This window comes from Sinocyclocheilus grahami, unplaced genomic scaffold, assembly GCF_001515645.1.
Source record: "Sinocyclocheilus grahami isolate Dianchi unplaced genomic scaffold, SAMN03320097.WGS_v1.1 scaffold713.1, whole genome shotgun sequence".
Taxonomy (NCBI): domain Eukaryota; kingdom Metazoa; phylum Chordata; class Actinopteri; order Cypriniformes; family Cyprinidae; genus Sinocyclocheilus; species Sinocyclocheilus grahami.
In genome coordinates, this window is record NW_015505892.1 from 17,563 (window position 1) to 44,604 (window position 27,042).

General features: G+C 34.8%; 2 protein-coding genes across 2 annotated transcripts; both read left to right on the plus strand.

Moving 5' to 3' along the window:
• Nucleotides 1-169: 169 nt before the first annotated feature.
• LOC107560162 (uncharacterized protein C14orf132-like) lies at nucleotides 170-3,331 on the plus strand. The gene is made up of 2 exons (XM_016244257.1): nucleotides 170-178; nucleotides 2,949-3,331. The coding sequence occupies exons 1-2, from the start codon at nucleotides 170-172 to the stop codon at nucleotides 3,186-3,188; spliced, it is 249 nt and encodes an 82-aa protein (XP_016099743.1). The 3' UTR covers nucleotides 3,189-3,331.
• Nucleotides 3,332-16,177: 12,846 nt separating this feature from the next.
• Nucleotides 16,178-23,023, plus strand: LOC107560173 (B2 bradykinin receptor-like). The gene is made up of 3 exons (XM_016244268.1): nucleotides 16,178-16,393; nucleotides 18,970-19,584; nucleotides 22,540-23,023. Exons 2-3 carry the CDS (start codon nucleotides 18,974-18,976, stop codon nucleotides 23,021-23,023), a joined length of 1,095 nt encoding a protein of 364 aa, XP_016099754.1. The 5' UTR covers nucleotides 16,178-16,393; nucleotides 18,970-18,973.
• Nucleotides 23,024-27,042: the final 4,019 nt, after the last annotated feature.

Below are 27,042 nucleotides of genomic sequence, written 5' to 3' on the forward strand. Positions count from 1 at the left end.
TAAAGGGTGCATATAAGTACCTTAAAGGTACATATTAGTACTTTAATGGCACATATTTGTACCTTTCAAACAGGTACCGTGTTTGGTAGATAGATAGAATTAAGATTTATTTTTGAATATGAAACACAATCATCTGATTTTTAGTTTCAGTAAATAAAACACAGAACCAATGATACGAGTATTGTTATTTAACAGCTAATTACTTAGATGCTGAGTTGGTGATTCTGCAAGGGTCGAGGCTCTGAGTTGAGTGTTTTGCTCTTTGCCCCTTGCGGGGAAGCAATAACAAACTAATTAGCAATTAATGTGTATCCTCGCCGTCCTCTAGTCCAATGAGGGGTGGCTTTCACAGGAGAAGACAACTATGTTCCCCATTATAAATTACCATGATGTTGATTGATGTGTTCTCAGAAGTTTTGTCATTGATGGTTGTTCTTCTTTTTCTTTTTTGCTGTTTATTTCATTACGTTAAGCACAGTTATGGGTTTAATGGAAGTTTGGAGGAACAGGTGATGGGGCTAATTAGTCATTAGCAGAGAGTCTCCGGTCCCAAATGACAAGTGCATGCTTTACAAGGTCATAATTTGATTAAAGTGCCTGCGAGTGACAGGAGAGACAACCGTGGCATGATTAACTTGTGAATGGTGGCTGCTTGGACCGAGAGCAGTGTAACTTCATCATGTGTGTTGATACACATGTGCTTGTCCGCGTATAGAGGTGACTGAATAACTTCACAGCAAACTTCAAGTAAATTAATCAAATAAAACGCGTATTTTTTTCCAAAATATGAAAATTCCTGCATCAATTATTTAGTCCTACCATGGAACACAAGAGACATTTATCTTGTAAAGGAGCAGCACATTTTTTAATACACTGTTTCCTTTTCATATTTTTGTGTAACGTTTATTATTATTTATTAGCTCTAAAAGGGGAATATTTATGACGAATTATAACTGGTTATGATTCATAATAAATATTTAGATTATATCTTCGAATTAACTGTAGCAGAATCAATATTACAATTATTTGATCTGTCCGTCCACCGAGCAGACAATATAATCATTTATCAATTCAAGGAATATTTATTTTCTGGCCACGGAACAATAAACTGTCCTTCTTTGTGCAGTGCTAGCAGTAATTCTTAGCCAAATGTAGCAAGGGTTCAAACATTCATTGACTTGGAACTGTGAACAGTAAACAGAGACAATTCGTTGTGAATATAAGGGATTTAATAAAATGAAACTATATCTAACATATAACTAACTAAAACATATATATACACGGAATGAAACAAAGTAAGGAAAAGATAGAGAATAGAAAAGAATGGCAGTATTTCACATCACTTAACCACAACCTCTGAAAAATCATCAAAGAATCCAATAATCACCTTAAAAGGGACTGAGATTTAAACACGCATCTGAATAATTTGAAGCGGTTACTTGCATTGGTTTCGATTGCTGAAGAGGAGTCCGGATGCGGTAGATAACGGAGGTCTTTTGATGAGTTCGTGAGGAGTCAGCTGGAAGTTTTTACTTCTGGTTCTTCTGAAGAAGAAGTCCACAGCGACTAACGTTACTTGAAAGTAAAAACTGCCGGAAAATAAAACTCAAGAGGAAGGTCTTGAGAGTCCTGAAAGGTGTTGTCTCAAACGAAGAAGAAGTTTTTTGAGCGCAAGTTATTTTGGGCTAATCGTTTTTGAGAGTTCCTATTCTGTGTGTTCTGACCAATGAGAGACATGGATTTTGAGCGGGAGAATCGTCTTTGTCTCTTGTTTTATGGCTCATTTGCATGCTTTATGGCCGGTCTGGAATATCCGTAGTTTTAACCCAAAATATCGTGCGAGTCATATGATGCGTTTCACAATCACATACTATACGTCATTGTCCGAGAAATGAAGAACAGGTAACATTGATACCAAGAAACAATAATCTGGAATAGATTAAACCAAAGATACACACATACACCTGAATATAAGTGTTTTATGGCTTTAACTAATACAAATAACGAGTGGTAACTCATCTAATCTAACAAGGGAGTGTACACACCACATGCATATACCAGATACAATTATAACTGATTAATTATAGTCTAAAATAAAGAAATGTCTGTATGTGTGTGTGTGTGTTAGTTTGGGTGTGTGCGTGTTCGTTTGGCCATTCACAGCTCTCTGTGGAATGTTTTTGATCAGAAGATTCCAGGATTCTCGTGGGGGCTGGTTCTAATCTTTTTTGACGGCGAAGAACCATTTGGCAATTTACAACCCCTATACAAGTAACATCTCTGACCAGAACTGTAATTTATATGCAAATGTCAAAAGGCTAAAAGGGTCTTTTAAGCCATAAACAGTCCAACACTCCAGCATGATCCTACGCAGACGCTACAGCTGGTAATCAAACAGTTGATGATCCCCATTGACTTCCATTGACTTCCCTACTCTGGAACCTTAGCAACACCCAGAACACCCCAGCAACCCCAGAGCAACATCGTACACACCACCCAGACCATAGTAATCACATAGCAACCACCCAGACCATCCTAGCAACCACCGAGACCACCCTAGCAACCACCCAAAACACCCTAGCAGCCCCCCAGAACACCCTATCAACCACTCAGACCACCCTAGCAACCACTTAGACCATCCTACCAACTGCACAACATCCTAGCAACCACCCAGACAACCTTAGCAACACCCAGAACACCCTAGCAACCCCAGAGCAACATCGTACATACCGCCCAGACCATAGTAATCACATAGCAACCACCCAGACCATCCTAGCAACCACTGAGACCACCCTAGCAACCACCGAGACCACCCTAGCAACCACCCAGAAAACCCTAGCAACCACATAGGAACCACCCACAAAAAGATTTAAAGATCTAAGTAAAAATCCAGTTGAAACTCCTGTGCATCACAGCCAGTGAAGCTTGTTGAACTCTCTGTGTTTCAGCTTCCGATGATGAGCGGCGCGTTCATGGACGCGTCTCCTCTGGACGACTGCAGCGCGGAACACTCGCTCTTTAACTCCTCGGCCAGTGTGAACGCTGTGCCTCCTGCATTATCATCAACACAGGTCCAGCAGGAGGATCAGCAGCGTGTGTCCAGCGATGCCATCTGGCTCTGGATCGCCATCTTCGCCACCATCGGCAACATCGTGGTGGTCGGAGTCGTTTATGCTTTTACTTTCTGAGGACGGAACAGCTATATAAGACTTATGGGGAAGACAAAACTATCATTTTATTGTGCAGCTCCACACACACTGAGTCATGGACATATGAGGAGACGAGCTAAAGGATTCAATTCAATGAAAGAACTGGACCTCCTTGAACATCTCCAGAGAAATAAGATGCAGTTCTGAGAAGTGCTAGTCAATGATAGAAGTGCAGAGAGCATCATTTTAAAAATAAAGCCATAAAAAAAGCATGTTACTTGAAATAAAATAAATGTTAACTGAAATAAAATACATGTTTTATTTCAGCTAGTAGCCAAGGAAACATTTCCCATTTTCATTCAACCTGATGCACTACAAAAACTAAAACTCAATTTAAAATGAATAAAAACTATATAAACATAAAAAATACTAAAAATGATTTAAAAAAAAATATATTGAATTATGCTTTATTTTCTTTTTTTATTTCAATTAAAAAATTTTAGTAATGTGTGCTTTTGGTATTTTTATTTATTTTATTTTTTAATATATATGACTATAGTCTTTATTAAGTATTAATTTAATTTGAGTTATCTTAGAACATGAAGTTAAACTAAACAATATATAAAATTGTTTCAATAATGAAACAATAAACAATGAAATATTTAATAATAATAAATTATTCCTGATAAATTTTAAAATAAAATTATTAAGTAATAAATACAATTAAAAAAATCAGTTATTGTTTATTTTAAGTAATTATTTAGTTTTAGTTAACAATAATAACCTTCAGCTCAGTCCAGTCATCTCCAGTGTCTCTCCACACTTGTTTTCTACTTCTAATAAAATAAAATCAATATTTCATTTACATTTAGTTACTCATTTGATAAGCGGCTGCATAATCAGTCAAATCTTGTTTTCACACTTATTAATATCAGATTAATCCAATAGGATAAAGAGAACTGAATCATCCCGGCATCTCCCATCTGATATAAACACATCTAAACGCTGAAGCGGCTTTGATCATCTCTGGTCCAATAGTAGCTGTTGCCATGGTGATTAATCCTTTCTAATTAAGAACACTAACAGACTCTTAACGATATGCAAATATGAGTTACTGTAGGGAATATGCTCATTATTCAGTGAGCATAAATTCATCCTTTATAGCAGAAGACCCTATGATTGATAGTTTTACGATGGATTATGTTCAGACTGCTGTAACACAATAAGACTTAAACTCTAAGACACAATGTGCATGAAACTCTGCCAAGGTTTTGGAGCTGTTACTTGTTTATTTTGTATATTTGTTAAGCCTGTCTGACTGTATCCATGATATAAAATGATTCAAGCTGGGGCCGGTTGCATAAAAGGTTTAGACTAGTCTTACAAGTTAGTCATCTCATTTTTTTTCTTTAAAACTGGTCTATTCGGTTACATAAAAGCATAGATTAGTCTAAGTTGAATCCAAAAATAAGACTGATTACCCCTTGGCTAGCAGCTAGTTGGTCAAATTCGTACTTAAGACACTTCTTAACATAAAGTTTATGCAGCTGGCCTCTGGTCAACAAATATGAGCTGATCACAGAAAATCTGTGTAGAAAGTAAAAGCTCAGTTTGTGTATAGTATATATTTGAGAGAACAGTCTTTATTTTTCAAAATCAGAGTTGCATGAATCTGTTTCTGTAGCTTTTTTGGGTGAAAATGCCATTTACTAATAAAAGATTAACAACCAATATCCATCAATTTCCCTGTCGCCTAATTCTGAATCAGAAACGATGCGCAGCTGTATCAGCGATGTCTGATGTAGTCACTGATGATTTCAGACCTCAGCTGGATGAAATATTAACCTGATATCCTCATAACGAGCCCATATGAACATGACGTTTACCTATTTAACAAGCTCTGTTTATACACAATATTGGCAGCTCAATCAATCTAAAGCCAATCATAGGCTCCTCAGTCTACCTGACATCATGTCCACATGCATTATGGATCAACATAATTTGTAAACCTCCCAGAATGCATCAGTGCCGACAGCTCTACATGTTAAAGGTAGAGATGCACCGATCAACCGGCCAGGGACCAGAATCTCTCTCGAGCGCAGAAAGTCCAAAACTTATGAGATGCCATGAAATCCCTAATATGGACACAGACATCCAGCTATAAAAAACGTAATGACAATACATGCACGATTGCAAAAATATATGGTTTGCGTGTGTTTTTCAAGTCATCTCCAGGTAATAAAGAAACTAAAGCATCTGAATAATGCAGTGCTAACTGACATTGCATTTATTACAGTGGCCTATCGAAACTATAAAATATATTTTCTGCCTTATTCTGCGATAAAAAATGGAAAAAAGTGTAGTATATAAACAAACCATAAAACTGATATTAGGAAAATATAGGGAACATTTTACAAGTGAAATTAATAATACAAATTATTGGTAATTGTTCAGCAGTGTATTTGATTTCTTAGCCAATTAAAAGTAAGACATAACAAAAAAATGAAACCTGTCATTTAGACAAAAAAAAAAAGTAATTACATTTGACATTTCTGTCCCCCTCACTTCTGAAATGATGGCTACGGCCCTGAACACGATTGCAATGTGACACTGATTTTATACAATAGTAGTTCAATGAACAAGAAGTTCAAATTAAGTGACTTACATTTTAGACACAATATTGACTGTTTTTGCTCAATTTCGCAAACAAAAATAGTTCCAATCAAAGCCACAGCAGAAGTGTTGTTTGTCTCTGTGTTTTATTACTAAATTAATCCATGTTTTTGAACGAATCGAGTGAGTCAATGATTCAGTAATCCATTCATTAAAGGGGTCCTATTATGCTCGTTTACAAAGTCTTGATTTTGTTTTGGGGGTGTACTAGAACAGGCTCTCATACTAGGTTGTTCGAAAAACACATTATTTTTCATATAATTTACATTATTACAACACCTCTCTCCCCAGTCTGGCATGAACGGCTCGAATAGTTCCTGTATCAAATGAAAGCCCGCCTTCTGAAATACAAAATGTGCTGTGATTGGTTAGCTGGGCCAGTGTGTGCTGTGATTGGTTAGCTGGGCCAGTGTGTGTTGTGATTGGTTAGCTGGGCCAGTGTGTGTTGTGATTGGCAGCACTTGGCGCCTGGTCGGGAAATGTCACACCCCTTACCATAGCCGCCTGTGAGCTTCAGTGTAAATATTGCATCAAAATCAAATCAATTTGAGCGCGATTTAAACCCAAATGATTGTAACCACTCTAAGTTCGTCTGGCTTGGGAAAGCTAGCGTGTCTCTGACATAGTGATGACACTCGTTGCCTTCTCTAGTGCAGCTCAACCCGGTCTCGTCCCATTCGTCGATATTTGTGATGTCACAAATCCCGGAAAATATGCGTTGTAGTCCAAACGAGTCGTTCGTTGTAGTTTTTGAAAAGTGATTTCTGTTAAATAAAATATCTCCTTTTGAAGTGGACTTTGAGCTTTGTAACTTCACAGATCTTTTTATGCTCAAACAGCAACATTACAGACTAACTAAAGTTGAAAAATCATAATAGGAGCCCTTTAAGACAGTCACTTGCCTCGTTTCAGAATGAATCAGCCGTTTGAACGAATCGGTTGACTGAATGACTAAATGACTCACTCATTAAAACAGTCATTTGCCGCCTCCTACTGGTGGTTTGATCATATTTAAAATTATCATTGCATTTTCCCCAACATTTCTTATTGGTATGTGCAAAAAATATTTAAAACATTACTCTTATAAAATTATTTATGCATTTGCCATTTTGTGGCGTGAATGCATTTATGGCACCTCAGCTTCATCAAACCGTCTGTGTAAATACATCTAAAGCCACTTCAGATGCAGCTTCTCTGTTTCCTGCAGTGGAATGATAGAGTTTGTTAATACTAATTTAATTTGAATTGTAACAACTCTACAGTTTCTTATTATTCTAACTGAATTAATTGAAACAATGTAAGAATTTGATGTGAAAAATGACACATTTAATAAGGTTAGGGGGGAAAAAATGACCATTTATAAACGGAGGGAAATTACATCTGTTTCCAGTTACAGAGCGCTTTATTTTGAGAGTTGTTTAACTGAGAGAACATTTGTAACTTAGTCCAGATTGGGGGAATTGTAATGCTTAATCATTTATTTTATTATGTAAATAAAAAGGTAGGTTTTTGTTTATATGCTGTCAGTTATATTTTTTAGAAAGAAAATTGAAATCGGCAAAAATCGGTATCGGCAGGTCACAGAAAAGAAAGGTAATCGGAGTCCATAATCCATAATAACGAAGATGATGCCAGTGAATATCTTTAAAAGATAAAGATGAAAACTTCAAACACCTACAAAAACAGCCAAACACACACAGTCAGCTCATTAAAAGGATGAACTTCTCAAACACCACAAGAGGAGAGAGAGAGAAATGTGTCCAAAAACAGAACAATAGCTGTTGAACTGGTAAACATAAACACATGCAATGTCAGAAATAAATAAATAAAATTAATGAATTTTAATAAATCATGAATTATTATTATTATTATTAATAATAATGCTAAATAAAACTATTATAAATAATAATTCTAAACAATTTATGAATAAGTTACTAGTATTTATGTATTTTATGAACTGTGCTAACACTAACTGTTATCCAGCAGGGGGCGCTGATGCTTAAAGAATTCACTTTAACCAATATAACCTGAAGTCTTAAATCTAAATAGTAGTTTATAATCGTAATTATAATGTAACTGATTGACAGGGATAATGTTTATTGATGAATATATTTTGCAAACAAATGCAGAATTGAGGTGCAGTTCTAAAAACAGTTACGATTATTTTTTTAAAGACGTGAACGACATGATAAATAATGGGCTCTATTTTTGGGTGAACTATTCCTTGCATAAAGCAAGAGCTGAAGTTTTCCATCATGACAGAGTTTGTTTATCTCCACTTACATAACGTGATGAGTGTGTCTGTAAACCGAAGTGACATTACAACCATCACAAACACTTCCTGACACATGCTGTCATCTGCAGCTTACTAATTCAGCAGAGCAACCCCATTACAACATCACAGACACACACGAGATTCAGTTACTATATGAAGATGGTGCTTCAGAGATTACAACAGAGCTACCATGCTACGGGTCCAGTTAAAAAAAAAAAAAAAAAAAAAGTAGCTTTAAGAGACTGCATGAGGCTGGTTTAAAAAAATAAAACAATTTGAAACATCATGTTAATACCATGCTAGCATGTAAAACAAAGGAAAAAAACATGGTATTGATGCTACCTATAATAAATACAAATAAAAACCACAATTGTAATACCATTTTTGTTCTATTATGTCTAAAATAAATAAATAAATACTCATTCTGAGCAAACAAGGGAACATAGGACAAAAAATAATTTGTATTCATTATTATGCAGCACTATGTTTCTATATCTGAACAAAATTGGGCAGTTTAATGTGTTGATTTGATTTCTTTCATTTTTTATGTTTTTTGATTGGGTTGATCTGAGTTTTTGTAATGACCCATATATATACTGTATATATATATTATATAAACATATTCATGAAGAAACCCAGACACCAAATCAACACATAAAAACACATCAAATCTACACTTGACCCTCTAACACTAGCACTGTCTATTCTATTTCTATTCTATCTACTTTTCATTCTTATTATGTATTGCTATTTTTAAAAAACCTTTTCTACGTGTACTCTTGTCACAGCACTTGCATATAGTTGCTGGTGGTTTGATTGCTTCTATTGTCCTCATTTGTACGTCGCTTTGGATAAGAGTGTCTGATAAATGATTAAATGTAAATGTATAAATGACTTGAAACATCACGGTAATCCCATGTAGAAAACACAAACAAACATGGCATTACAATTCTTTCACCAATAACTAAGTAAATAAATAAATATAACTTGTCTTGACACAGTATTATAATTGTGCAAATTTATAAAGCACTGTTTCTATTTCAGAACCGAATGGAGCCTTTTCTATTTTTAAACTGTGCTTTTGAAAAAACACCATTAGTTTTATTTATGCATTGCCATGCTACCTGTCAAAAAAAAAGGTAAGACCCTGGAACGTGTCCAAAAAGCATTGCACAATTTGGTGAGTTTTATTGGCAGAAAGCAGTCCTGTTCATGAGTGCTTTCTTCAGAGAGGTCATTAGAGTGCGCTGTGGAAAACTGGTTTGGTTCATTGTGGTGCTTCTGCAGAGCTGGCAGAGCTTTACTGAGTTAGACAGGCAGCATTATAAATCATTACACTGAAGAAACAAGCTTAAGATGACTCCACGCCGTCCAGACATGAGCACGTTCAGCCGGCACACCCACAATAATGCATTTCAAACATGTTTCTGGACTTTAAATGTGACTCTGTGGTTTTGGGTGCTTGGTGAAGTGGGGAACGACTCTGAAAACTGCTGGAAAATCAGAGTCAATAAAGTCACGGTTTATTTTATCTGGATGATATTTCAATCCTGGATGCATTTTAGTTTAAATTTGAATGTTTGTTGTTCTATTTCCCTGCATTATGAAAAGCAGTTTGTAATTTTGATGAATTAACATATTGCTGTAGCACTAGTGTTATTTTAGTATCACTAAAACACTATATCGTTTTTGTTAATATTTTGAATTGGATTTTATTTAAAAAAAAGAAAAAACGAGTTTATTTTTAAATACATTTATTTTGATTTGTTTATTTAAAATGTTTTCCAAGTATTTTTCCACATATTGCTGTAGCACTAGTGTTATTTTAGTATCACTAAAACACTATATCGTTTTTGTTAATATTTTGAATTGGATTTTATTTAAAAAAAAAGAAAAAACGAGTTTATTTTTAAATACATTTATTTTGATTTGTTTATTTAAAATGTTTTCCAAGTATTTTTCAATGGTTATTTTTATATTTTCTTTTTTCATTTTAATTGTTGTTAAAGTTTTGGTAGTTTTGTTGAGTGTTTCTATCATGTTTATTACTTTTTTTAATAGTTTTTATTAGGTTTTAGTTTATAGTTAATTTACTTTTAATTATTTTAGTACGCCAATTTAACAAAATTGAAAAAATGTTGACTTGGCATCTAGGTAAAAACATGTTTTTTTTTATATTTAATTTCATAATTTTATTTAATTATTTATTTTGTTTGTTCAAGTAATGAAAATGGTTTGTTGTTGTTGTTGTTGTTGTTTCAGTTAAGGATACTAACCCTGGTTGGCTTGCTTTCATGTTAGTGTAAGTGTGGATGTCTAATGTGTTGACGTGGCGTGTTTTGAAAGCTGTGATGTGCCCTAAAACTTTCCACAGCTCGAGACCATTTCAAAACCACACGTTAAAAATATACTAATGAAGAAACCCAGACACCAAACCAGCACATTAAAATATTCCATTCTGTTCTGAGAAATACAAACACATCATAAATCTGCACAATTGTCATGGTTGCGGTTGGATTTTGGTTGATGTTCATGTCTTCATGTCTTTTATTTGGCGTTTTCATAGTTATGGTTCCTGTCATGTGTTTCACTTGCCCTTATGTGTCTTGTTCTTATTGGTTGGTTTGGTCATTTGGTCTGTTTTGTGATTGGGTCATTGTCTTGATTGTTCACAGGTGTTATAAATAGCCCTCGTGTTGTCTTTTGTTGTTTATAACTGCTGTTGGTGAGTTGTGTCCATGTCTATGTTCTTGTTTTGCCAAGTCATGTCTGTGTTTATTTGCTCACTTTTGGGATATAATAAAACTGCACATGGGTTCATCACAACTCGCCTAGGGACTCTAATATAACAACAATAGATCATTGTGTGCTATCTTCCCTTGTTTGCCCCAAACAAGTCACGTTTTATTTGTCTTGATTTATGTATATTGACCGAATAGAACAAATGATCATGACTTCTTTCAGTTCTGCATCATAAATCAAATGAAAATAAAATATCAAGCAAGTTGGGAAGAATATTGACAGTGCTGGCCTTTTTTTTTTTTTTTACTCATAGATGCTTATTTTTGTATTTTTTGGTCCAGAAGTTGTAATTCAGCCAAAAAACGTCCTGAAGCTTTTAATTGTCTGGCCTTTTCATCTCATTATTTCCTCACAGGGTCTGTGACTTTCTGAACTGAACGTATTCATGCAATAAAAAACAAAAGCAGCAGTCAACAAAACCTAATGCACTAAAATGAACAATATATTAAGCATTATTTATCTTGAGAGCATTTCTTACAATTAAACTGCTTTGTGCAGCTCTGATCAGCTATGCATGTAAACTGAATGTAAATTAAAACATTACAGGTGGGATACTACAGGCAAAAACATTGTTTTATTTGGCTTTTCATAACATGTTTCAGACTACACTCTTAAAAATAAAGGTGCTTCAAAAGGTTCCTCAAGCGATGCCATAGAAGAACCATTTTTGGTTCCACAACGAACCATTCAGTCAAAGGTTCTTTAAAGAACCGTATCTTTCTTACTTTTTTATAATCTGATGAACCTTCTTTCGCCACAAAGAAGCTTTTGTGAAACAGAAAGGTTCTTCAGATGTTAAAGGTACTTTATGAAACCATTTAGACAAAAAGGTTATTCTATGGCATCGTGAAGCACCTTTATTTTTAAGAGTGTAGTGGAAACAAAATATGCAAAATACACATTTAAGTATTTATTTTATTGTCTATTTACAGCTGTAGATTTCTATTACAGCATATGTTTTTAGTTTTCATCTCCGCTTCAGCAGCACTTCCACACAAAACGTACAGTTTTACTTCTATGAAGGTTTTTACTTAGGGGTTTATGCATATATCATTCGCCTGGTTTTATACAACATTTCATTCCTAAAAACATAGCACTTCTTTCTGTCTGTTGACAGTATTTATTTTCTGATTTGTGGAGTGATGAAAAGAGAAATTCAAAATCCGCCCTGTAAAAGCCTTTAACTCTAGTATGTCAACAAAATCATAATCAAAATCAAACAAGAATTTTGAACTTTTAGACTTTATCCAATGTTCAGATTAAATTAGATAATGCCTCCGTTGTATATTTAAACAGAACATTTCAGAAAACTTGTAATACAGAAAGTTCACAATTTTTAGCCAACTGGAGAATGGTGATATAGCTTAGAAACTATTTTTACCCTCTTCATGTGTTAACACATTTGGTATGTGTGAAGTGTCCACGGTCTGAGCAGTGAAAGTGACCCATCAGTCCCTAATGATCCAATAGGATGTTTACTTATGAACAAAACATCTCAGAATTTCCATCTGACATAACAGAATTTTGTCATTTTAGCATGCTAACTCATATAAATATTTGCACAACATGCTGACTGCGGTCAGTCATTGTGTTTCTTAGCAAACCAAAGCACTTCAGCAACTGTGATTTGTGCTTGAAAATATGATTTCAAACTCTCTAAATCATTTCCATCTGCTCAAGTTGCCAAACATGTCCAGTATTTCCTAGACTCTCTTCACATATTGCTTTTGATGAAAGCACGCATCTCTTACAATCCTGAGAATGTCATTAATATTGGCTCAATATATTGCAGTGATCTCAAACAAAACAAAGAATGAAATCTGGAGTTTAAATACCGGTTGCGTTTACCTTCTTTACACATGCTGCTCAGAACGACTGCATTGCCTTCATAATCTTTCAATCAAAATGCAGTAACTCGCTTTCCTTTTCCACTAACATCATGATGACGGTATTGCAGGAAAAACCACCAAACATGTTTTAGCTGATCACTGTTTCATGCTAAACTTGCCCCATCTTTAAAAATGATCTTCCATCTGACTCCATTCTAGTAAGTAACAGCCCTTTTCATGATCCAACCAATTCCCAGTGGATAATCAAGCCTGGACCTGCATTTTTCTCTCATTGAACATCCTTTCTTGACTCATAAATTAATCAGACTTTGCAAGAAAAACTGGTTTTGAACTGCATTTCAATTTGACTAAGTGTCTTTCCCAAGGGAACAGTGTTGAATCTACATCCCAGAACTGAATCCACTGAACCACTTCATTTCACCCAGACATTGTCCTATTTTCGGGAAAACAATTGACACAAGCACCATTCAGATTTCTGCAGTATAGAATATGCATCCAAAACATGCTATTTTTGCATGCATGCATGACCGAAACTACTGGTCAGAAGTTTGGAATTATTAAGATTTTTTAATTTAAGATGTTTCTTCTTCTCACCAAAAAATACAGTAAAAACAGAAAAATGTTAAAATATTATTACAACTTAAAAGAACTGTTTTCTGTGAAAATCTGTTGAAATGTAATTTATTCCTGTGATCAAAGCTGAATTTTCAGCATCATTACTCCAGTCTTCAGTGTCACATGATCTTCAGAAATCATTCTAATATCTGATTTGCTGCTCAAGAAACATTTCTGATTATTATCAATGCTGAAAACAGTTGTTCTGAGGCACATTTTTTGTGGAAATTAATATACTTTTATTTAGCAAGGATGCATTAAAGTGATTGAAAGAGAAGTGACAGTGAAGACATTTTTAAAGTTACAAAAGATTTTGAATAATCCTGTTCTTTTGAACTTTCTGTTCATCAAAGAATACTGAAAAATAAAATATTGCATATTTTACACAGAAATATTATTCAGCAAAATCTCAATTTTTGATACAAAAATATCATCAGATCATAATATCACAATTTTTGATACAAAAATATCATCAGATCATAATATCACCCCCTCCCCCCCCCTAATATCTACTTCTTGACTTACTATTTGATCAAACTGCCAAAAGCTAAGACATTTTTGTTCAAAATTGAATTGAAAATGCCAAACTTCTGTTTTTATGCCAAATGGATGTCCTCACTTGACAACAGCGCAGCATAGCAAACGAAATGTAATTACTTCAGAAAGCATAGTTACTGAGCCACTATCAGAGATCCATTAGCATTAGTGTGATTTGCATTAGTAACGTCTGACAGCTGCATATTCTCAACAGAGCAATAAAACCACTAGTGTACAGTAAGTGTTCGGTAAGTGCTAAATGATGCTCTCATTAGGGCCTATGAGACACTTTTGAGAAGTGAGTTTAATCTTGAGGTCCGTAAACTAACAGCTCAATAATGGTTTTGTGGTGTCTACTTGCCTCCATTGTGATTTTTAAATGGAAATGACATTGGAATTGATTCAAATAAACATTGAATGTTTCAGAGCTCCACACAAAGCAAACACTGAAACTCTTTCCATCAGAGCTGAGGTTTAATTTTGAAGATAATAAAGCTCAGAACACCTCAGCAACCAACCATATTATGATTTTATTAAACCTTTTAGACAGTTGTTTCATAGGATTGTTAATCATTGATTCAGATGTTTTACAGAGGAATAGATTTAAAGAACTACCCAGCTAAATGAAAATATGTTCTGAGAACATTTTTCTAACATTACCGTTAGGTTACAAATAACGTTATTTCTGAATGTTCTCAGAACGTCCAGTTTTTAAATGTTTTTTTAACAGGGTCATAGGATGCTTTTTTAAAGATCATTATTTTGTGTATTTGGTGTAACAGAATATGTTGACATGCTTTAATGTTCAAAAAACACATTATTTTTCAAATACTGTACATTATTGTAGGTCCTCTATGCCCCGCCTCTCTCAAACGCTTCGTTTTCTACAAAGTCCCTCCTTCCGACAAGTGCAGTCTGCTCTGATTGGCCAGCTGACCCAGTGCATTGTGATTGGCCGAACACCGCAAGCACTCGTTGGAAATGTAATGCCCCTACCATAATCGCGAGCTTCATCTTTCAAAATAAATGTAAAGACAGTAAATAATGTAATTAGTTTTACCATCAGTTCAAGCCCGAAAGGGGAACAGAGACTGTGACAGACACAGTGATGAAGCTGGTATGTGTTTGCAGTACACAAGCCACGGTTAAGACAGCGGACCCTACTGTGATGCGCGCACACACACACACACACATGATGCGCATTTGAACAGTCAATACTTCAACTAATAACAAAACAGTAGCTGATTCAGAAGCGCCAGATTGTCATAGCAAAGTCAGAATGACCTCTTCTCCTAGGTTCACGAAACGGTCGTTCATAAAATGCATTGCTGTTCTGTTGTAAGTAATCTTAAAGATTCCTAAATGCATCTACTTTCGGAAGGCCAAATAAAGTGCTTTTGCTTTCACCTAGAAACACACAGCGTCTCCCTGACATGCTGCTTCAACACTAACTGCTGTTACTGAAACCACGCCTTCTTTCTGTGCGTGCACATTTGGGCGCATTATGCAAATGTTTCCACATAGTGAGGTAGATATGTGGGGGCGTGTTAGAACGAGCCGTTTTAGGGGGGTGTGGCAGAGTCTTAACTTTGAAAAAGAATATCTCTTAGGTTTTGAGACTTTAGTCTTTGCAACTTCAGGGATCTTATCTATGCACAATCAGCTTGTAACACTCCAAAGAGAAAGGAAAACTTGAAATCGCATCATATGACCCCTTTAAATAAAATTCTCGGTGAACGTTCCATTTTTCACATTGGAATTTCCTTGCTTTTGGATTTTTTTTTACTCAGAAATTGATAGTAAATCTCACAATTAGTTACAAAGAAACAGCAAGTAACATTATATTAAACATACAATTGTGAAGAAGAAAGACTGAAATGGTATTGTATTGTAAAACTTACTCCAATAATCTGTCAATAAACTTCAAAAAGAGTCCCTGAGCCTAAAGAGATGCTTGCCTCAGTTTTAAACAGCAAGTATAAAATATCAAATGCAAATGCAAAAGCAGCAGATTGGTTTCTGGCACAGATTCATCACTCGAAATCACTTCTGTTTTCACCCCCATAATGATGTCAGCAGCAGCTGGGATGTTGGTGGATTTATAAACACACTTTTACGAGGTCGTGACTTTATTTCTCTGATTCAGAGCATTAAAACTGACAAATAAACTGCCAAGCGAGATTAAAGCCCATTAAAGAAAGACTTGAGGGGTCACAGACACCCCTAGACTCTGTCTCTCTCTGTATCTTGACCAATAAAGGGAAATATGCTGTGTTGTGTATTTGTTCGACTCCAGACGGCTGTTTCTGGGTTTTCCAGTAAAAACAGGAGGGAAAAGCTGGAGGGTGGAGACCAGGACTGACATCAGAGTAACGTGGATCCACTCTTTTAAGAGTCAGGCCATGCCGTGTGCTCACTAAAGCACGGCACGCAGGAAAGCAGCACATCCGTGGGAGAAACACACATCTGGATTTGCTTTTTGGAGGAGTGAGGTACGTACAGCACTGTTTCAATGACAAAACCATGTGTAGATGTCTGTCAAACGACGGGTCATTTTAACTGAATTTACCTGCTGTGAGGATCAGATGTGTCCACTGCGCTGGAGAGCTTAAATTCTTGTGCTTTAATTTTGATTTGCTCAAATGATAACGAGCCAAAAAACTATTACAACATATTGGCTCAAAGGAAGGTCCTGAAACAACATGTTCTGTTTCTACTGAAGTAGAAGAACAGGGGAAAAAAGAAAAAGTAAAGCTGAAGAGACAAGCAAAAGCAAGAGACGTTTTAGCATTTTTAATTCTGTTTAAAACTGCATTACATATTTGGCAGATTTTTCTAAACGTATTAATCAAAATGTACATTATTGCCAGGTTAATCTGTATTGATTATTGATTGGTCTGAATGCCTGAAAAGAAAAGAAAAAGGTGTCAGCCGTTAATATTGAATCATGTTTCTTCTTCACTTTTCAAATGCTTTTTGTGATATATTTGCATTATGCAAATCAACAATAAAGTGATAAATCATGATGGTATATATGTTTTACTAACAATCCCAAGGTAAAGTACTAAAGCGGCTGACTGTTGCTATGGTTACCTCATTAGTGAACACAACTTGTGCTTCTGACTGTCAATTTAAATTGTACATATGCACGCTGACTAACTAGTAATGTGTTTTTTTCCAAAAAAAAAAGAAATGCATGAAATTGATCAAAAGTGTCAGTAAAGACATTCATAACGTTACAAAAGATTTCTATGTCACATATACGCTGTTCTTTTGAACTTTCTAGTCATCAAACAATCCTGAAAAGTAAAATGCATCACGGTTTCAACAAAAATATTGTGTTTCTTGTGCAGCAAATCAGCATATTAGAATGATTTCTGAAGATCATGCGACACTGAAGACTGGAGGAATGATGCTGAAAATTCAGCTTTGCGTCACAGAAATAAATGACATTTTATAATATATTCACATAGAAAACAGATTTTTAAATTGTAATAATATTTCACTGTTTTTACTGTATTTCTGAGCAAATAAATGCAGCCGTGGCGAGCAGAAGAGACTTTTTTCAAAAACATTAAAAACCTCACTGACCACAAACTTCTGCATGCTAGTGTATTAGTTCACACATTAATTAGTAGTTTCAGACAGTCCCATAATTCACATCCTGAGATAAACAGACACAAATAAGACTTAGTGCAGGGGCCAGCTGCATAAACTTAGCCTCTAAGACAGTCTTAAGAACTAGTCTGATCAACTATCAGTTAGCCAAAGGGTAATAAGTCTTATTTTTGGGATTCAGTTTAGACTAATCTAAGTTTATGTAACTGAATAAAAAAAAAAACAGACCAGTCTTAAAGAAACCAAAAATTGATGACTAACTTCTAAGACTAGTCTAAACCTTTTAAGCAACCGGACCCTGGTTAACTGCGATTAGTGAGTCAAGATTCAAACTTCTAACTGATCAAAGAAGCTGTAAAAAAAATTCAATGTTGTAAGTTCTCCCACTGTTTTTCCACCTAATCCGCAGCCTGACAGACGGTTTACCTAATCACACTAGAAATATCATGCAACTACACAATGCTTTCATACCATAGGGATGCAACTTCCAGGATTCCTGGAGTACAGTAACTCATCCACAAGCTGTTAAAAACCACTATGACTTCCTTTTTTATGTGAAAAATAAAATCAAGGCATATGGGGTTGAAACGACATGAGGCTGAGTAAACGCCATTTCAATTTGGGGTGAATTTTCAAGTGAACTATTCCTTAAAATTGTGAGTAAAAATTTGGAATAATTAAAATTTTTAAATGTTTTTAAAAGATGTCTCTTGCTCACCATGGTTGCATTTATTTGATCAGAAATACAGTAAAATTGCTAAATATTCCTATAAATTAAAATAATTGTTTTCTGTGTGAATATATAGTAAAATGCTATTTATTTCTGTGATGCACAGCTGAATTTTCAGCATCTTTACTCCAGTCTTCAGTGTCACATGATCTTCAGAAATCAGTATAATATGCTGATTTGCTGCATAACAGTCATAATGAAAACAGTCATGCTGCCTAATATTTTTGTGGAAACCGTGATACATTACCATTCAAAAGTTGGGGGTGACAAACAAATTAAATGAATACTTTTTTACTAATAGGTATTCAAAGTGACGACACTTAAAAGTTGCGAAAGATTCTTTTGAACTTTCTATTCATCAAAGAATCCTGAAAAACAACACGCATGACTGTTTCCACAAAAATATGAAGCAGAACAACTGTTTTCAACACTAATAATAATCAGAAATGTTTCTCGAGCAGCAAATCAGCATATTAGAATGATTTCTGAAGATCATGTGACACTGAAGACTGGAGGAATGATGCTGAAAATTCAGCTGCGCATCACAGAAATAAATTACATTTTAACATATAATACAATAGAAAACAGTTATTTTAAATTATAATAATATTTCAAAATTTTTCATGTATTTTTGATCAAATAAATGCAGCCTTGGGCAGCAGAAGAGACTTCCTTTAAAGCGATTAAAAGTAAAAACTGACACTGAACATCTCTCCACAGAAACATGGAGAACGACATACAATTAACAACATCATCCATCCTTTCCACAATCCCTACGGCCGTCTCCAGGAACAACCTCACCAACGACACCCAGTGTCCACATTGGGACGTGTGGGACTGGTTGTACATCATGCAGCCTGCTTACATGTTCATCATCTGTGTGCTGGGAATCCTGGGAAACATCTTTGTCCTGCTGGTCTTCGGCCTGCATAAGAAAGCGTGTACGGTGGCGGAAATCTACTTGGGGAATCTGGCGGCTGCCGACCTCCTGTTGGTCTCATGTTTGCCGTTCTGGGCCATCAACATCGCAGATGGGTTTAACTGGCGATTCGGCTCGCTCATGTGCCGACTAGTCAACACAGGCATCAAAATGAGCATGCTTTGCAGTATTTACTTACTAGTGTTGATTAGCGGCGACCGCTATGTCGCACTCGTCCACGCTTTGTCACGTGGTAGAATGAGACGACCGCGGTACGCCAAGCTCAACTGCATCGCCGTCTGGTTTTTCGGATTAATCCTCAACTACCCAACGCTTCATTTCCGGGACACTCAGTTCATCCCGGAGCTGAACATCACGGCTTGTATTTTGAACTATCCGAACCCCAACATTGGCCTCGCTTGCGACATTCTTCTCATCTTGCTAGGCTTCATCGTCCCATTTTTGGTGATCTCCTACTGCACTCTGAAGATCATCCGAGCTCTGCGCGAGCAGGTCATCGACCGCTTCAATGCGGAAAACACTGAGAGGAAAGCCACCATCCTGGTGCTGGTGGTGCTGATGGTGTTTCTCTTGTGTTGGGTGCCGTTCCACCTCGTGACCCTCATGGATATCCTGATGCGCTTCGGTGTCTTCGGCGGATGTGACTTTGCATCCGGTCTGGACGTCTCCAATCAGATATTCACCTACTTGGCTTTGAGCAACAGCGTGTTGAACCCCATACTCTACGTGATCGTGGGCAAGAACTTCAGGAAGAAAGTCATAGAGCTGATGAAGCAGCTTAAGGAGAAAAAAAATGATTCGACAAGCGGTTCTACAAGATCACAGCTCTCCTCAACCTTAAAGACCTTCACAACATATTAAGAACATTACGTATTAAACATCCATAGGCACAAATTAAAATGATAATTTATAATGTTTGTTTGATGTGCTATGCTGTAAAATGCTATTTCAGTCTTTCTATTTCACATTAAATTCAATGTTATTTTCCGTTTCTTCATAATTATTTGTAAAATGTACTAGCAAATATCAAGTGAAAATTGTTTGCGTAAATCTTACATCAAATGTAAAGACCATCACAAAATATTAAGGCCATTATGTATAAAATGTCCATAGTTACACATTAAAGTTATAATTTATTTGTATGTTTAATATGTTAATTAATATGTTTATTATTATTTTGTTTGTTTAATATGTCATTTTGATGTGATTCTGAAATGTTGTAAATAAAAATGTACATTTTCATTTTATGTTTTGAGATGCCAAAAATCAGAAATGTCTGTGGTGTTTTTTTGGTAAAGAAAGTTTTTGTATATCTCTGATATTAATGGAATAATAGTAAAATACCGTCAAATCAGTGTTATTTTAGTATCACTGTGAAACTATTATATATAGTTTTTATTAATATTTTGAATTAGTTTTGTATTTTTATATTTTGCGTTTTAATTTTAAGTTAAAGTTTTAGTCATTTAGTTTTGTGCTTTTGCCAATTTATTATTATTGTTTATGGTTTTATTAATTTTTATTTACATTTTTAATTTTAAGTAACACAAATGGTTTTAATCTGAGTTAACTTCAATATCCCAAATTAAGTACAATTACATTAAACATCACGTTTATAATTAAAACTCAAGGTTGCACAGATGTTTCTTTGTCATTTTGGATAAAAGTGTGTGCTAAATAAATGTAAACATATATTTATCCTTACAAAATATTGCAGAGAATACAATGACACTACTGTGGTACTTGTTCAAAAAACATGGCAATATCATGGCACTTTGTGTCTGTGTAATGCATGTTAAATATCAGACAGAGACGGACAGACGGTGATTTCTGCAGACTGTGTCTGTTTGTTTCCAGTGTAAGAAAATGACTAGTTGGTTTTTAAAGAACAGACTTTCCAGTAATGACTCTTCACTCGTTCCTTTTTGTGTGTCTATGAATAACAACCTCCTAAATAGTGTTTTTCCAGCGATCCCTCAATGGCCAGACATGTTTTTTAGAGGACTGCGGTTGGTAACACAGAGTGGTGGGACCTTCATGATTGCGGATGGGTGGCTGTACTGTAATCTGACAGCATTCCCTCAAATAAAGCATATATTAGTGGTATAAATTCATCACCGTCTGTAAAACAAAACCTCCTTCTTTAAAAATACCATCTCTTGGCTGCATCGCCAGCGCTTCAAACATTTGCATGCAACACTTTAACCCCGTGGATTTGATTTTCAGCTGTATTTTGTACCTGTCTGAGGTGCAATATACAAATCCTGGCTTGGACGTGTCCGGGAAAAACTGCACGTATGGTTACCCTAGGTAAGGGGTTGAGTGAACTATCAGTTCACTTTTAGAAATGAGTTTACTCTCAGAAATGTACAGTTCTACTTTTAGAAATGAGCCATGAGGTTCTGTAAACTTAAGCAAGGTCACTTATGTTCAGATTTAAGTCTTTAATCCAGATATGTTGGTTATTATATACAGTGGGTACGGAAAGTATTCAGACCCCTTTAAATTTTTCACTCTTTGTTATATTGCAGCCATTTGCTAAAATCATTTAAGTAAATTTTTTTCCTCATTAATGTACACACAGCACCCCATATTGACAGAAAAACACAGAATTGTTGACCTTTTTGCAGATTTATTAAAAAAGAAAAACTGAAATATCACATGGTCCTAAGTATTCAGACCCTTTGCTCAGTATTTAGTAGAAGCACCCTTTTGATCTAATACAGCCATGAGTCTTTTTGGGAAAGATGCAACAAGTTGTTCACCCCTGCATTTGGGGATCCTCTGCCATTCCTCCTTGCAGATCCTCTCCAGGTCTGTCAGGTTGGATGGTAAACGTTAGTGGACAGCCATTTTTAGGTCTCTCCAGAAATGCACAATTGGGTTTAAGTTAGGGCTCTGGCTGGGCCATTCAAGAACAGTCACAGAGTTGTTGTGAAGCCACTCCTTCATTATTTTAGCTGTGTGCTTAGGGTAAATAAAAACAAAACTAAAATATTAATAAAAGCTGTAGTATTTCAACTGTACTGAAATAACACTGGTTTAACAGCTCTGCAGAGTATACAGAATCTGATCTCATGTTGTCAACAGAACTGCACGGCTAACATCCAAGGTAAATAATCACTACTGACATTTCATAAATGCATTCCATATTAAATATAAAAACTATTACTCCTCAAAACATCAAGTGAAGACTAGTTGTGATAGTGTTACTAGTATTAGTTATTCTGCCAGAGCATCACAACTAAATTTTTGTGAATACAGAACTTATCTGACAGTTACAGTCATACAGTGTCTGCAGAAGCGGTTGACTCAGATTGCCCTCTGTTGGTAGATATGCTGCATTACAATGCTCATCTTCTGCAGTTGAACCTGGTGGGCTTTGCTCTGCCGATCCTGGTCATCACGTTCTGCTGCGTCAATATCATCCGGGCTTTGAAGCGACGGAGACACATCGATTATTGTGAGGACAGAAACGACAAGAAGGCTACGGTCCTGGTGTGCGCCGTCACCCTGCTCTTCCTCATCTGCTGGGGTCCGTTTCACTTCATGACTTTGCTAGACTTACTCTGTGATCTGAAGGTTTTGGATCAGAATGAGTGGTCTCACTTTCTAAACATCGGAAGCCAGTTTTCTGTGTACCTTGCATTCTCAAACAGCTGCCTGAATCCGGCGCTGTATGTTTGCTCAGGAAAGTATTTCAAGAGGAAAGTCAGCAGCATCTATAATAGAAGAAAACACTCCTTGGATGCGACTGCTCTACAGCGGACTGTTTTAACCTCTACGACAACCGCCAATCAAATCAAGCCTGTTGTGTTATATGAGAAAGACTAGTGTAAGATTTTCACAGCACAGCCATGATCTTCATCACTGCAAATTGTGTTTCCAGTATTGTTGCAATTATCAGGGTTGCCACTCTTTGTGACCAAACAAATTTCCGTAATATTTCTCAATTATATAAATCAATAATTTTAGAAATTAATTAAATTTTTACCCAATTAGCTTATTAGATTGGTTTTATTAAATACATGAATGAATTAATTAATTAACTATATAATATGTGACCTTGGACCACAAAACCAGTCATAAGGGTCCATTTTTTGAAATTGAGATTTATACATCATCTGAAAGCTGAATAAATATTCATTTAAGCTATCCATTGATGTATGGTTTGTTATGATAGGACAATATTTGGCCGAGATACAACTATTTGAAAAATCTGGAATCTGAGGGTGTAAAAAATATATATATATATTGAGAAAATCAATATAATATAAATATAAATATAAATTAAATATAAATTTAAAATTGTCCAAATGAAGTCCTTAGCAATGCATATTACTAATTACGTAGGAAAATAAATCATTTATAGATTTATAGATTTTATACTTTTCCTTGGCTTTTCTAAACCTAAAAAAACAACAAAAAAACAGATGGCTGAATTATGGCAGGCTGCAAAATTAATTCTGATTTGAAGTTAAAGTATGGTTTGCTGTTCACTCTTAACACATAAATGTCATGCCGTCAGCTTCAGTTTCACAAATTCATTAAGCAGCTACACATTGTCACGTATCTAAATGTTTACCAAGGTTACATTTAAAAGTTTTAACAGCAGTGATCAATTGTTTTAACTCTTTTAAAACAAACTCTTTGCTTTTTCCCTTGAGGTTTATGGGTAGAGCTTTCAATATAAACAGGAAGTGCCAAATTAGAGGACGCTGATTCGGATAAAGAATGCTAAGCACAGACACACTTCTTCAAATCAAGTCATCTCTTTAGCTTTGATGCAACTTTGAACAAAGAGGACTCAGAGGTGAGCATCAATCTTATTACACACCTAATATCGAAATAGCAATGTCACCACAACATGCACAAATACAGCTGAGCAGGATGTTTACCATCATCCGAGGAGCATTAAACTATAGCACCGATTTGCTTGTGTTAGTAAACATTGCTTAGACTATCATAAGGCTGTCGCTGAGGTCATTAGATTACTAAACCAAATATGGTGAAGAAACTCTTTAAACATAATATTTACATTAAACCGGCGGTGCTGGCAAATGAATGTCATTAATTCATCATAACAAGAACAGCTGCAGCAGTCTGATTCCTTTACGTTACTAGAAATAACACAGGGCTGCAAATCTGTAAATGAATGATCAAATTTAGCATGTCAACATTAATTTGACCTCTTTAATGGGTCATTAGATTGAAACTTTGGCAAATAAAATTGTATTTAAAAAAACAGGCACTGCATTTGTCATTTCAATTATTTTGCTCATCGTAATGTTGTGTTTCTATGTTTATTATTGTACCTTGCTGCTAACTTGTAAATATGCAAATACTCAAATACTGATACGCAAATTATCTTCTGCTAACCCACACATAACTGCCAGACTCCCATCAATCCCACAAACTCACAGGACATTTCGTCTCCTTGGAATTATAAGATTCTAGCTGCCGTTTTTGTCAACATTGAGTTATTCACATATTCTTATTCTGTGACTTATTTACATTATGTGAAGTTTTTTTTGTTTTTTTAAGTTGTGTACATTTTGGGACTGATGTATGAAAGAGATGTTCCCCATATCCCATTTCACTATATGGAGTGCAAACACTTTGAAGCTCAATATCTCAAAACTGCTCAGAATGCGGACAGAACCTTATAATTCCAAGGTGACGATTTATTAGGAAGTGCACCATTTCATACAGGGTTTAAACTGCAGTAGTCTGACCCTGATCACTGATGTATCAGCCATTCAAATGAAAGATTACTACAGAAAGCAGTGTGGATTCTTGTGGATTATCTCTTATATTAAAATACAAAAATGCAGATAATATGCAGAACAAATGATCTCATATATGATGTAACATGACATCAAAATAATTACAGTGAAAAAAATGCTAATTTAAATATATATATATGTAATATATAAATAAACATATAATAGTTATTTATTACTATAATTGTTTTATTTTTACAAAATACATTATGTATAATTACACAAAAATTAACAATACATTTCAATGGCTGATAAGATATTATTATAATTTTTTTTTTGTCATTTAGCAGATGCTTTTATCCAAAGCGACTTACAAACGAGGACAACAGAAGCAATCGACTGTAGTATTAAAACAACTAAAAACAGAAAACTAAAAGCTAAAACTTTATAAATACTACCTATACACATTTTAAAAATAAAGAAATTAAATAAAAATGACAAATGCGTACAACAAAATTTAAAAACTTAACATTTAAATGAAAAACAAAAAATAAAGCTAAAAACAATTCAAAATATTAAAGAACAAAAAGGTATAAGAGTATAATAATGATTCTAACATAACACTAAGCCAAACACCAAAAGAACAACTACATGTGTGTATGTACAGCCACACACACATACACATTTATAAATTCAATATATATATATTCATTTCCATTTAGTTTGTTGAAGTATTAAAATAACTCAAATTAAATAAAACTAAAACTTAATAAAAGACCTATACAGACATAATAAATTCAGACATAATTTAACTAAAATTAAAATATATAACAAATAATACAAATCAAACGACAGTAGTTTATCAGTTATTCTAAAAAAATAACACTGCCAAACACATGCTAAAAAAACAACAACTTACACATAGTAAGAAATGGTTATAAAAACTGAAACAAGTAATAGGAATTTTATTATTTAATATTTTGGTATATTATTTTAGATCATTGTGGTCCCACAACCTCTTTTTTCAGCTGTAGAAAAACTGCTAAGAAAAGCTGAAACTAGCACATAAGTGAAATAATATGAAATTATAAGCCTAATAAATGCACATTTATATGCAACATAAGTATCAAGTATCCAGCCACTATTGTATGAATGTGTTATGTGCCAAAACTGCATAATTAGAAGTACAGTATATACGTACTTTCCTAGCCACCAGAACACAATTCTAGTGTGTACTGCAAGCATATGAATCGGGACGCAGCCAGGATCTAATACTTCACTTCAGAAGTGACATATACAGTCAGGAGGTAAACATTCCATGCAACTCTTCACATAAACCACTCTCATTCCACATAATATATCACGTGTTAGATGTTTCAGTTATCTTCTGTTAATCCAGATGTGTGCAAACTTTCCATACGTATGGTATGATAACACGTCTACATCTGCAGTCCATCAGTCTTAAAGGAATTTGTGCAGAGGTTTTATGTCATGAGCTGGTGAGAGAGACCTGGTTAGAGAGACAACCATGAAGATTTGCTGAAAAATGCCAAATATTAAAACTGGAATCCAATCTGATTAGCAGTTTTTTATTATTATTATTGGTTAGTCGGATTAATCAATTAAATCATAATTGAAGGGCTTATTTAATCCAATCAATGTGAAGTGGACATGAAGCATTTGAAACACACATGGGGTTAAACGGTAAACATTTTCCTTTTAAGAAAATTCAGGACTTTTTATGTTTGCAACTAAAATAGGCTAATTCATCTTTTTCGTTCATGACAAAACTTAAGAGTTTAGATTAGAGATTAACATTTATTAAATATTGAATTCAATACCCTCAATTTTGTAAGACTGTTAAGATAACTACAACACTTAGATTTGGGTAGGCTTAATAGGATCACTTAAAACATTTAAAGAATTTAAATAAGTAAATAAATAGGACGTGATCACAAATGTATAAGTAATCCTAGTAAATAAAGTAATAAATGGGAAGTGATTGAAATGTATTCCTTATACATATAATTTATTTGTAATGCCTAATCATATATATATATATATATATATATATATATATATATATGTATAGGCATTAAAAAAAAAACTTATATTGGGGGGTCTAAATAG